The following is a 13,541-nucleotide window of genomic DNA, read 5'->3' on the forward strand; positions in this document are numbered from 1 at the left end:
ACTGTCCTGAAACAACTTAAAACATTTCTGACCCTATAAGGCGAGATGGATTTATAAGCTCTGCCATTTTATTGCTCCGTGAGACCCCTTCCAATTCAGAAAGGGGTCTCGATTTTGCCATAGCTGCGCCATTCGCCGCACTGTAAGGCTATTTAAAACACTGGCGCTGAAGTGTATTTTGAAAGGAATAAATCAGAGAGAGACCACAGCGCAATGAAATACCACATAGTGCCATTCCAATCCATACGTACCCCCTTTATATTTTTGGATACGTTGTTCAGAAACTTTTCATCCAAAGTGAAAAAAATATCACCACTTCATCAGGACTCATGCAAACCCGTGCAATTACAAGTCTTAAAGTCAACATAAAATGGCGTATGTAACATATGTGGAGTGTAGAATATCAAACAAGAAACCTCAAAAACATTTGAGTGGGACTCAAACAATGCCTAAATTGCTATTTACGGTACCTACAGTTACTGGTTAACATAATTCAATAACCCGCATGGCCTTGGTGATGTCAGCAGGAAAGCAACATTGTCCCAGAGGCAGTCCAAGTTGTTACTTTTTGATGAAAGATTATTCCTTTGAAATAACATGCACTGATGAGTAACAATAAAACCAGGAATATTCATAAGAATTAATTAACTTTTTCATACTGTAAAACCAAATGCATCATAATAGTCAATATCATTGTCCACCCAAATACAAATGATCAGCTATTAGATCAAATTAGAGATGTTTAATTTGTCAGTCGATATTGGATATTTGATTGTGCATGCTCATGCTAATTTTCATCTACATCTATATTCATCTAATTTTACCCTTAAAGTTAATCTTTAAAAACAATAATACTTTAATAATCGTTAACAAATCGCTAAATTTGTTATACTGTACATTATAATGTTGTGATGCCTAATTTCACTTTGAAAACGATTGATTAGACTTTTTAGTGCATTACTTTTCATTTATTTAGACATAATAATAATTCTAATATAAGCCATTAACATGAAAATAATTGTCAGGAATTGAATACAAACTTGCAGGCAGAATCTCGTGTCCTTAGAGGCTGTGCCACACACACACATAATCTGCACAAAATGAAGTGGCACGGCCATGGATCACTGCTCTCCTCTCCCGACCCCCTCAACTCAGACCCTATTGATCCATAATGAACCGCTCCTCCACAACTCCAGCACACAAGCCACATAACAACCATGAACACTAAATCATTTAGCTGGACCCGATCTGCTTTGATAATCTTCTTTAATATCTTATTTCGGAGGAGTTTGAAATGTGACCGACATGTTGGAGGTCTGTGGCAGCCGAGACCAGTGCCCATCTGTGGGTTCATTCTGTGGTCATGTGCGTGCAGTGGAGCCGTGCTGCTAATGGCGGAAGTTCTGAGTGACCAGGAATGGCTCCTGGCAGGGTGAATTCCTTCCCAGCTGTTTAAAAAAAACACACACTCACATCCATACGGCCATAAACAGGATCTGAGACAAGGTTCATTCTCATTTCACAGCTTCTAAGAAGTCGGTATACAAGATTCCTATCAGAGGAACCTCGTTTGTCAGGAAACTTGGTACGGTCTTAGCTGCCATAGTTCAGCATGGGAAAATGCATTATGTTTAAAAAAGCGATTGAGTAATACATGCATTATTGTCTTGTTCTTCAGTGTTTCATATAGTGCTATATTTGGACTTTTGTGTTAAACGGCTCCTTTAGACTTTCTAATGGCGATGATGGTAACATGGGGAGATAATGTCAAGTAATTCAGTCTAATTCTCTATTTGTTCTGCAGCTCCAAACACTTTTAATGCGCAAGGGGTGCCCCCTCCATTCATGGATAACAAAAGCTTAGATGCAGCGACGTTTAACAAAATGACTCTTTTATCCGAAGGCGCATTGAAAACGAAGAGGTTCATCCACCCGTCTTTACCTGCTCCCCCATGCTCTGTCTTCCTCTACTTCTACACTTCAGCCCCGTCTTATGAATCACCTCTTCTAGAAATAATTGACACAGAGCGTTTATCTCCAAGGCACCTGCTGATCATTCAACTACAACACAATCTTCTAGTGTGCTACACCACAGAGCTATTGTCCCACCACAGAGTCTGTGACACTAACTGCCAATAACAGGAAGCCCAAACTATAGCCTCAATACAATTCGGACTAATTCAGAGACAACAACACACACACACACACACACACACAAAAACAAATGCTTTTTAAAAGTCTGTATACTCCGTTTATGAAGAAGCTATTGAATACCAGGTGTTATTTTCTCTAGCCGTGTAAGAATCTATAGACGTTATAATGAATGCACACCATATGGCATTGTGTGCTTTGGAAAATCACTGCATTACACAATTGCATACTACATTATTTTTCATTTATTCAGACCATACGAGCGTTGAGTACAATTCTACCGATCCATCTTGTTCTCGCCGTCTTTCTGCTCGCTTGCTCTCCTTTTCTCGGGAGCTCTAATTGACTGAGCGTGTCAATATGTGTAGTGAACACACAGGGGTCTACTGTCTCTGCCTATTGATCCATAGCTCTTGAAGGAGTTGAGCCTCCAGGCTCAAAACAAATCTTAATTACACTCCTCTTTACTGGGCCACAGAGGCTGCACTGGAGTGGGTGCCCTTTTCATAAATACATATCAGAATCCATAAATCAAAATTAATGGGCGTGAGCGGCCCATGAATCATACATTAGTGACTGAACAGATACAGCTGACAGATTCCCACTCTGATCCCATAAATTTCAGGAAAAAGGTAGTCCTTAATGCATCTGTGCTTCATGTAAACTGAGAATGCAGTAATAGCTGTAAGTAGGGCTGGGTATAGATACAGATTTCCCAAATTTAATTAGCTTTGGTTTGATTCAAATATCGATTTGATTCCGATTCAGTTGGGTGTATTTCAGACATAAAGTATTTCTTTACAACAGCCCAGATGGTGGCTCATCTGATTTAGTCAGAATGATCTGTTTTATAATGTTAGTATTTTTGTTTTGTGTCATGTGGAAAGCAGAAATGTTCGTCCAAAAAAAAAAAGAAAAAGAAAAAAGGAAGACCAAAATCATTGATCAAAACAGTGCTTTTTGATCAGCGCTTCTTCAATGACACATTTTGACTGTGCAGCTTCTAATTCATGCACACAAAGTGGACGAGTTACAATTTCGGTAAAAATTTATTCTTGGCGCATTACTATTATAAATCTTATCTTTTGATTTGCATCAAGAAAACTAATCAAATAAGGTGAAGTGCCACTCATTTCTTAAGTCATTAAAAAGTACACTGGAATCGATCAAATAAAAACATTTTTGCTTTTGGGTGGTGTCAATCTAAGATGACTCCTGTATCGGCCATTGTAAAAAAAAAAAAAAAAAAAAAAAAAATATATATATATATATATATATATATAATTTTAAAAAATGCATTATCACATGGTTAATTAATAATATATCAATATTTTTTGTTGTTTTTGAAAATCAAGCAAAATTACTATATTAGCCTATGTTGTGACATGAAATGACATTATACAAGATTTTGGTCATACCGCCCAACCCTAGCAACTGTAAACGAAGCAAAAGGATAAATGAAAAGGATATTTCTGATGTCTATTTGGCAGTTTGTCACTGACGAACACCCTTTTTTTATAGAGGAGCTTTATAGACTTTCTGCAGGAGCCGAGTCCATCCCTTAGCAATTGTTACCTCATAAAAAGAAGTAAACCCTAATGAAGCCATTACACAGTCCATATTCTCCATCAATCATGCATTTACACTGATATGCCAAAGCGTAATGTTGGTCATGTGCCATTCTCACCTTCTCCTTGGCAAAAGCAGCCCTTGAATCCACAGACAAAACCCAATTACAGATAACAATGTGCTAATCTCTGTTCCCAGGGAGCAGAGAGTCGGTCTGGAGAGAGATAGCGATGCCGCAAGGCTGAAACGCAGGCCAGATACAGCCTGTATGACAGACCCTGGGTTTTTTTTTGTCTCCTTCACTCCTTCCTACTAAAGTCATGCTCCTTTCGACCACCGACACCCCCCCACCCCCAACCCCCCCAACACTCACACATAGACACTCATCCTGACACCTTCACCACCCTGAATCTTTTACCCTTTTACAGCTAATCTTTAAATGTAAATTCTATGACGGGAAAATAGAGGAGGCACGAGATAACGGGTTACATCTTCACTCCTGCACTGCTATCGTCTTCTGCATCGCTGAAAAGCACCTATTCAATAAGATTACCTTCTGGCAGAGTGCACGGCGACACACCGCGGCTTTGTATTCATTAAACACACATCCCCGGCTTATCTGAAATATAAAGGGGCTTGTCAGGATGGCACATTGTGTGTGTGTCTAAGGGGAAGGCAATGTGCATTAGGGCGATTACAATATCAGCCTGGTCCAGATGGAGGCAGGAAAATAAACAGAGGGGGAGAGAGAGAGAGACAGAGACAGAAGACAGAGAGGTAGTTTAGCGTGCGCGTGACTGCGTTTGTGTGTGTGAGTGAGTGCGGCTGATAGATGTGAGTGAGAAAGAGTATGTGTTGGAATAAGAGAGGAAGGAGATATAATAAAAGAGAAGTTAATTGGCAAGTGAATCTTGGATTAACAGAAAGAGAGAGTAAATGAGAGAGGAAGGCAGATAGCGAGCAAGGCTGGGCAGCCTGGACACCTGTCAGCTGGAGCAGTGGTTTGTTTAGTTAACCCTGGGGTGGAACACAAAGACGGCTCAGGTTCAGATCGACCCCGCTGCAAGTTCAGATGCAACTTTATAGGAATCCTTCAGTTGTTTTAAGACACCACAAAAGTATTTAGTTCTGCTATATTTTCATCAGTTTAAAGGATTTGAATAATTCCCTGATCAGAAACCGCTTTTATATATATATATATATATATATATATATATATATATATATATATATATATAAATGCAATTTAATATCTGATTGGTACAAATTAATATCTGGAACGAAATTGTTTTGTAAAAAAGCCCCATGTAAATTCTTACACACCCCCCTTGACTTTATATTGCCTCGTTATATTGTACACTCCAGCCCTACGATACAATAAAAACCAATCATCCTCTTCGCTCACATTATGCTTTCATGTTTTATGAAATCCAATAACCACACGCTAAATTCCTCTCGTTGAAAAATCTGTAGCCATTATGCCCCCTATCGATCCGAAGCATAGATTCTGGAAGATGGCGGCCGCCTCAATCATTCATGGCCTGCTCTCCACAGAGACTCGCATCGAGTCAAATCTAGAGCCCTCGCAAATAAGGGGTCTTTCTCCCCCTGACAAATCCCAACATCTCGCGTCGCTTATTTACTGCGCAAGATTGAGTGTGTCAGCAAGTCCAACAGTAGCCCTCAATGAATATAAAGAGCCTCATACATGATATAGCTCAATGGAAAGAGATGCGAGTGAAATACCGCTAATGCATTTTGGGAATGTTTCCCTTAAGAGTTGAAACATTAAGAGCGCATATAATGCACTTGGCTGATGTCGTGTAACTGAACTTGCTCGTTTTTCTTCTCTTTTGTTATTACAATTTTTATTCATCCAGAGAAATTATATGGGCTGTCAGATTAGACCTTTTTGGACACATACGGTTACTCGCTGCAAAATTTACAGTGTGTTTCTGTATCCTTATGCACAAAGAGCATGGTTTTGATTTAAATGTGCATGAACGAGAAATTGTGAAGCAACGAGACACGCTGTGTATTTGTGCAAGTGTCTGGTGAGAATGTCTGCCAGTTTATGTATGGGATTAATGACATCACTAATGAAATGAGTTACTGCAATGATAACACGCTTGGCTTTTAGCCAGAACGTCTGCTGTTCGTCATTTAAAATACATAGTAAGCACTCAACTACAAATGTTTTTACGCTGCTGTGTTTAAGGGTAAATGAGAAGCACATTTATCAGTGGAGGAACATTGTCTTAAAAAAAAAAAAAAAAAGACTAATATTTTGCAATGCATGGTTAATTCATTTCTAGTGATGCACAATGCATATTTATAGATAATTCATTCAGAATATATGTATTAAATAAAATAGAAGGTTGAACCAGTACGAGTAAACATCTCCCAGACATATTTGAAAATAATGGGCGAGTATTTCCATATCTCTCTCTCTCACACACAGCTGTGCGTGTTGGTGTGGGCAGCAGAGTCATCTCTTCATTATGCTGTGGCAGTGTCTGGTTTCATGCGTTTGACCCGAGTGAGGCCAGTGGGAGTGGAGGAGAGGGGAACAGGTGTGAGGCAGGCAGGCTGGTGGCTGTGCAGATGGCCTCAGCCAGAGGATGTTGCTGCCTGCTAAAGCTGGCTTCAAACACACACACACACACACACTGCTTATCGCTAACCGAACCCTATCCTCCAGCCACCATAGACCATGTTTGTCTTTAATCAAGGTACGTTCACTACCTGCACTGTCCCTTGGGCTCTATTTCAAATCTCATGTTGACAGGAGCAGAGGGCAATGGCATTAATGAGGGGATGACCAAATCATAGTGCCATAGTTACATAGCCTTCATTTGACCAGCATAGCCTCCATTGTCTGAATCATACATAAAATCAATAAAGAAAAACATATCTTCAAAAAACCATGAGATGCCTTTAAGAAAATAAAATGTAAATCTACTTGGATGGATAATCTATAATGAGAATGTGTACAAGACAACTGATTGTTTAAAAACAACAAAAAAGAAAGTATAAATCTGTGACATGAGCAACACGAGCTATGAGAATCTTTCATCAAAGAACAGGGTCTCCAAAGTCCCTTTGGATTTTTTTTCGTGTGTGCCTTAAATACACAAGGACTGCCCCTGAGAGTAATGGAAATAAAAAATATACCATTTAATTTTCATTTTAACCACCCAGCCTTAAACTTCAGAAACTCAACTCTTCAGTCAAGAGAGAGCTTAAGCGCTGAGAGTGGACTATTCACATCACGATGGATTTGAGAAGATGAGCTTGACAATTGTGACGGGAGAAGCTTTTAAAAAGCTGGCTCAGTCACAATTGATAAGCGCATCTTCTCAATCCATTGTGATGTCACAGTTGTCAATACAGCTTCTCAATCAAACTGTGACATCACAATTGTCAGACTCATCCTGTCAAGTCACAATTGTCAATGGATCTGTGCAATAAATTTGATATCACAATTGTTAAAGACATTTATTTAGCTTAATCTTAAACTCTTGTCAGATGCATTTTAATCCATGGCGACATCACAATTGTAAATTGATCTTCTCAAATTTTATCAATATTGTTAAAGACATCTTCTCAATTGTGATGTCACAATTAAACAGCTTCTTAATCCAAAGTGATCTCCCTAATTGTCAAACGCGTCTTCTCACACTTAGTTTATCAACATTTTTAAATCCATTGTGGTGTCACAACTTTCTGCCTGTCTCACACCAGATGTTCAGCCTACCTGTGTTTGTAATCAAACATTTGATTTGATCAAATTTGCAGCGCGTGAGAATCTCGCGGACTGGCCAGCGACAATCCTCAGCTTATTGGAGACCGTGTTTATAGACGGAGATATTGCATTAGGCCAACAGATGACATGCTGAACGACAGTTAATGTTTAACTGGTTGACTTCATATATTATTATGGATGGTATTAAATGTGTGTAATAAAAAAAAATATTATGAAAAAGAAAATGACTTGTAATAAATCTAAAAGCTGCATTAAAAGATGCACAAAGACCTACAGTGTTGTGTTGGATTTGTAAGGCCATAAACTCTAAAATAATGAATTTACTGAGCACGTGAGATTGTAGACAGAGGCACAGAGCCCATATATTCAGAGCCCATATTCAGTAAAAAAATCGTAATACAATCTACAGCGACAAATAGTATTTTTTCCCCTCATACACAATGTTCCTTTAGTTCAATTTACATTATTTTGTAAAGCGCTTTTCAAAATAGGCTACATCCTTTTAAAGCAGCTTTAGAGAAAATGCATGTCTACACATTACAAATAGTTACGGAAAAAAACATACACAATATCTCAAAAGGAGAAAGATTTTTATTATGATATAAAATTCAAATGAAATTAATACGCGTAACATGAAAGAAACGCTTTGTATGAGCGTTGTTTATTTGTTGTTTACGACTAGAGTTAAACGATCAAACCCTGTTAAACGTCACATTTGTAAAGATTAGCCTACAGCGGAACAATTACTGCTGTAAGTGACCATTTAACTTTTTATGGGGAAATATGACAAACTGCATATCAGTAGCTTATTGTTGGTGACATACCCTTTACGTTGTGAATAATATTTAATTATGTGGGCAAAACGAAACGAGTTTTATTCTGCGAAAGAAAAATAAAGTGTGTCATTTACCCAAAATGCATAATAAACATTCTAATAAAATTAATAAACGTGGATCTAGTGCACAGACTAGTATACATCTGAGATCACGAGAGAAAAAAGATGATAACTGCACGACTTACACTGAAAAGACGTAGAAATTCCCACCATGCGTAACGGCGTTGTGAGAGAAAAAAAAAATATTTCCTGTCCTCGACTCCGGTCGATATATTAGTGATGTTTCTCAGTCATAAACGTTGTACTTCCCAAGACGAAGAAGAAAATGTGTCCGTCAAACTCCAGTGCACAGCTCTAGAGCCGCTCCAGTGTGCTGAAGGGCAGTTGAGCTCGAGGCTCGGATGAAGCTCAACCTGACAAGCGGATGATGCTGTGTGTGTCTCGAACGCAACTCATTTATTGAGGCGTTTTCCTTCAACTGTCCGAGTACATGAACACGAAACACGCGAAAACGTTTGATCCTGGTGTGCGACAAGAGTCAGAAATACTTCGAGAACAGCGAAGAAGTGATGAAAACGGCTTGTTCCGAAGAGCCTCTAACGCCCACCCGGCTGCTAGGAGAAGCTGTGGTACTTTGCCTCTAGTCGGCGAGCTTCGGCGGGAAACCCAGGTGCAGAGTGGGCGGGGCTTTCTCTAGCGGTGGGCGTGGCCTAACACAACAGGCATGGAATATAAAATGTGTACAGGTTTATGGGATAAACAGCATATAGAGCGGGTCATATGAGATGATGAGAAAAGGATGGGAATGGGATAATAATGGATAAGGCTTGCTGTGGTCTCTCTGTCACACAGCTTGCTGTAACTCTAAGCAAACACTTGCCTAGGGCCTGTTTACACCTGGGCGTGAACATTAGGACAGTACTAAATACTATAGTACAGAAGCCATTTCCACTTCTGAGAATTAAAAAAATATATATATTATGACAACATTTAAACGAAGACAAAACCACACTGAGAAATTAAGTTGCAATTGTGAGATATAAATAGGATTATAAAAATAAAGTACTTTTTTACTTTATTTTAAATGAGAAAACGAAATTTAAAGGGAGTCACGTGATATCAGACATACTATAAAGCCCATAGTATACTTTGTATGCATACAATGCATGTTATGCTAATTTTGTCATCAGTACAGTAGGCTACACACCTGCATTTCTAACCAAGCGTAGTCTTTTACAAGACAAAGACATTTATCATTCATAACTTTTGGAGAAAAATAGTGCATAGACTGACAAAAGCACGCTAACGGTGCTTGTAAAAAAAGAAGTATACTTTGGGCTTAAATAATAAATGTTCTTCAGGACAGGTACTCTCGCATGAAAACACATTGTAAACGCCAATGTTTCTCAGCTGTCCACTTGTTATCGGATCACCCGAGAATAGCGAGATCTTACCAGGTGTATACAGGGACATGGATATCCCCAACATCCCCCCCAAGCCCCAAAAAAAGATGGATTTGTAGTCAATCCATATGAGTTTTTCAATGACCCCTTCTTCAACTTTTACATTTGGTCCCCCCTCAATCTGGAATATTTGGTTACATCCTTGGGCAAACACTTCCCCGACCATCTGGACTTCATCTCGGCCCGCCGAGCCAGGAAAAGCAGAAGCGCCGTTTACAGCCCGATGATAACAGCCTCTTTCACACAGACGCCGTTCATGAAGTTAATGCGTCGCAGGCTCTCTCTCTCTCAAACCTTGCTTTTAACCCCAACCCGACCCATATGCTGCATGCTTCAAGTGAGATATGTATATTCTAGAGGGGCTTATTTTACAATAAGGTTCTCCAACAAGATTATGAAATCATTCAGGCAGCTACCATTAACTTGGCCATAGCCCAAAATGTGATGTATTGTACTCATGTTAACAATGTTTTCCTCTTGATTCAGTTGCTCAATTGAGGATTTACTCATGTAATTGCAAGAATGAGCTTAATTCTGGCTATTTATTTCCTCATTTGAGTATTACGGTTTCTCAGAGATGATGAAAAGTCTGGAATTCTGACAAGGCTTCTCTCACCGGAGTTTGTGATGTGCAGGTTTGAGCCTTTGTTCCTCTCAGACAAAGACAACTCAGTGAGATGCCTCTCAATTTGGGAGCCCGCGAGCCGCCGCGCTGAATGAAACACGCTTGTGTCAGAACAGCACAAACAGACCCGACCCTCTGTTATCACAAGGACTCAATCCGATCTTTTTTGTGCACAGCGTGCGTTAGAGAAAAGCTTCTTGTGGCAATCACAGGGCAACATCTTGACACCGGAGGCAAAAGGGATGGCGGTTTAGGAAACCTGCAGGGGCACGAGCGGGTGTCGTGTCCACTGATAACAGAACAAGAGACCAGGAAACACACAGTGCTGTTTTTGCCACTGGGGTTCCTGAAAGTTAGCCGCCCTGGGCGACGGGCCGCACACACACACACAGGATACCTCGCCTCTGCTGAGGGAAAAACATGCTGGGTCTGACACACAAACGGCCACACAGACTTCCTGCATTTCCCCACCTACCGGTCAGCCACCTGTGGCATGCATGCAAACACGCTGAATCAAGCCACTGTCTGGGAGCTCTAAAACAACAGTAAAAAAAAAAAAAAAAATGCTAATGGTGTGTGCTGACAGTGTGCAACTCATTTATATTTACGGATTAATTTAGCAGACACTTTTATACAAATGAGGAATACAACAAAGCAATTCATCTTAAGGAAGTAACTTGTATAAAGTTACCCTCCCTTTGACCCATTATGGTTGCAACACACATTTACAAAGCACATCCTTAGCAAGAGAGTTAAAGGAACACTCCACTTTTTTGGAAATAGGCTCATTTTCCAACTTCCCTAGAGTTAAACAGTTGAGTTTTACCGTTTTCGAATCCATTCAGCCATCCTCTGGGTCTGGCAGTAACACTTTTAGCATAGCTTAGCATAGGTTAAGGAACTGTGTTGCCGTACCATGGGAGCATGCTATGTTATTACGCAGCGCCTGAAAATAGTCCCCAGTAATAACGTGACCGGCACTAAGTTTGTAATATCATTACGCCTGCTGGTACGGCAGCACAGTTCCTTGATTATTACGCAGGAATGAGAGTATAAGTTCCTAGTCATATTGGCCTAGAAAATCGCAACTTTTAAATTTCCGTCAGCCTTAGTACACAATGTAACTACAGAAGAGTCAAGTTTTAATTAGGAAAAATATCGAAACTCTTTGGTCATTTTTTTGAGAGAGATGCTATCGGTCTAATCAGATTCAATTATCTGTGCTAAGCTATACTAAAAGTGCTACCGCCAGACCCGGAGATCTGCTGAATGTATTCGAAAACGGTAAAACTCAACTGTTTAACTCTAGGGGAGTTGGAAAATGAGCCTATTTTCAAAAAAAGTGGAGTGTTCCTTTAACACCATAAAGCCTGACATGAAATAATAGTAAAAAAATAAAAAATAACATTTTTTGATATGGAACACTAAACTAATGGCCTGGGAAAACCCAGACCACTCTCAGTTGTAACTGAGTTAGGGTCTGGCAAAGCTCCATACACAATTCATTTCCACAGGGGCGTCACGAACGGACGTCGCTCAAATGGCTCTGGGCGCAATTGGATAGATCTACAACCAATCAGAGCGATGAATGACATGAAGTAGCCTATGCAGAGCGACAGAGAAACATCTGAGAATCTCAGCAATTCTCTGTTTGTGTTAACGAAAATGACTATTTTAAATCGCTTGAAACAGACGCGATAGCTGATTCGAACGAGTGATGTTGTGATGTTCCACGGCGGCATCCATCTTTGTAATGTACAAAATCTGCGTCACCGTCTCTGCTCTGTCATCATCGTGTAAAGCCCGCCCCAACGTTTCTGATTGGTGCCGCGATTTCGACGGATTTGAAATGGGTTTCAATGGGCTCTTTGCCAGACCCACTTGCAGAGCAAATCTAAATTTGCCGGAAGTGGTCTGGGTTTTCCCAGGCTACTAAACTAAAACAAAACTGAGCAGAAATCTGCAATTTGTGTACCTTTTTTTATTGATATGGGCAACTCAAGAACAACCAGATCACAGGACCTAAAAATAAATAAATAAATAAATGAATCCAAGTGCAATCTTGATATTAGAAGTAATTTGCTTACATCGATCACATGATAAAATCACATGCCAAACCAAACCAAGATATGCTGCTTTCACACCATGTTGTAATGACCGTAGTCTCGAGATGACAACACGTGGCGTTCTATTTGGATCTGTTCACGTCCTTGGACTAGGAATTATGTTTCAATAGCAACACTTTCAACATCTAAATTATTCTGCAGCGGTCAAGTGGTACAACGGTCACGCGGTACAGGTAGGAGCTCTTAAAAATCCCTTTTTTGCTCCTTTACTGAGTTCATAGGCATTGAGTGACCGAAACGTTTGTTGTTTTAATTTAATACAAATATTTTGACTGAGGCTCTTTTGAATCTTGTTCCTGATTGATATGGGCAAAAATTAAAAATAAGCAATTATAATATATTGCAATATAATACAATGCAAAACGATGATGATTGAGAGATGTAAAAAAAAAAAAAAAAAAAAAAAAAAAATTCTCCAAGAAGCATTTCTGCTGTGAACCCTTGAAAAAATAAATATATTTTTTAAATGTAAGCATCTTCTTAGTCAATAAAGAGAACAAAACAAAATAACAGAATAAAAGCGGAGTGTTGAAATATTGGATTTTTAAAACGTTTAAAACTCCAGAGTGCCTCATGCAGTTTAATCCTCCATTGGAGTTGCTATTATCCTTAATGGAAAATAACGTCAATATCAACTGAAAGTGCACACATACTGTTGTGTCCTATTTTCGCTCATTTAAAGTTTGCACAGCACTGCCCAATGTTTTGCAAAGCAAATTACATTTATTATTGACAAGGATGCACAAGTTAACTCTACAGCTACAAAATTGTTTCTGCAAAAGTCATGACTTCAAAAGAGATTTTCTTCTTGCAAAAAGAGAGTGCAGGATCTTTACGGCCGGCTGACGGTTCACTTGGCTTATTATTGAATTCAAATTCCGTCTGGCAGCTCCCTTTTCCTGAGAGTGAAGGGGAAAATCTAAGTGGGAAGAAATTGACAAGCGCTTCTACCTCTGCGATAATGTAATTAGCGGGCCGTTCTCCAGAGCTTCACCTAATTCTCCAA

At 39.5% G+C, this 13,541-nt stretch overlaps 1 protein-coding gene across 10 annotated transcripts in view; it reads right to left on the reverse strand.

Annotated features, from left to right (window-relative positions):
* runx1t1 (RUNX1 partner transcriptional co-repressor 1) overlaps positions 1 to 13,541 on the reverse strand; it is a 123,771-nt gene that overhangs the window by 44,764 nt on the left and 65,466 nt on the right. For 2 of the 10 annotated variants that reach the window (XM_079590382.1, XM_079590381.1), the window contains exon 1: positions 8,507 to 8,685. The exons of the other annotated variants lie outside the window; for them this stretch is intronic. In XM_079590382.1, the coding sequence (XP_079446508.1) occupies positions 8,507 to 8,534 (28 nt within the window). In that variant the 5' untranslated portion in view covers positions 8,535 to 8,685. Of the gene's footprint in view, positions 1 to 8,506; positions 8,686 to 13,541 lie in introns of those variants that run through there. 10 annotated transcript variants of the gene reach the window in all.

The sequence above is a fragment of the Phoxinus phoxinus genome (assembly GCF_949152265.1).
Source record: "Phoxinus phoxinus genome assembly, chromosome: 19".
Lineage (NCBI taxonomy): Eukaryota > Metazoa > Chordata > Actinopteri > Cypriniformes > Leuciscidae > Phoxinus > Phoxinus phoxinus.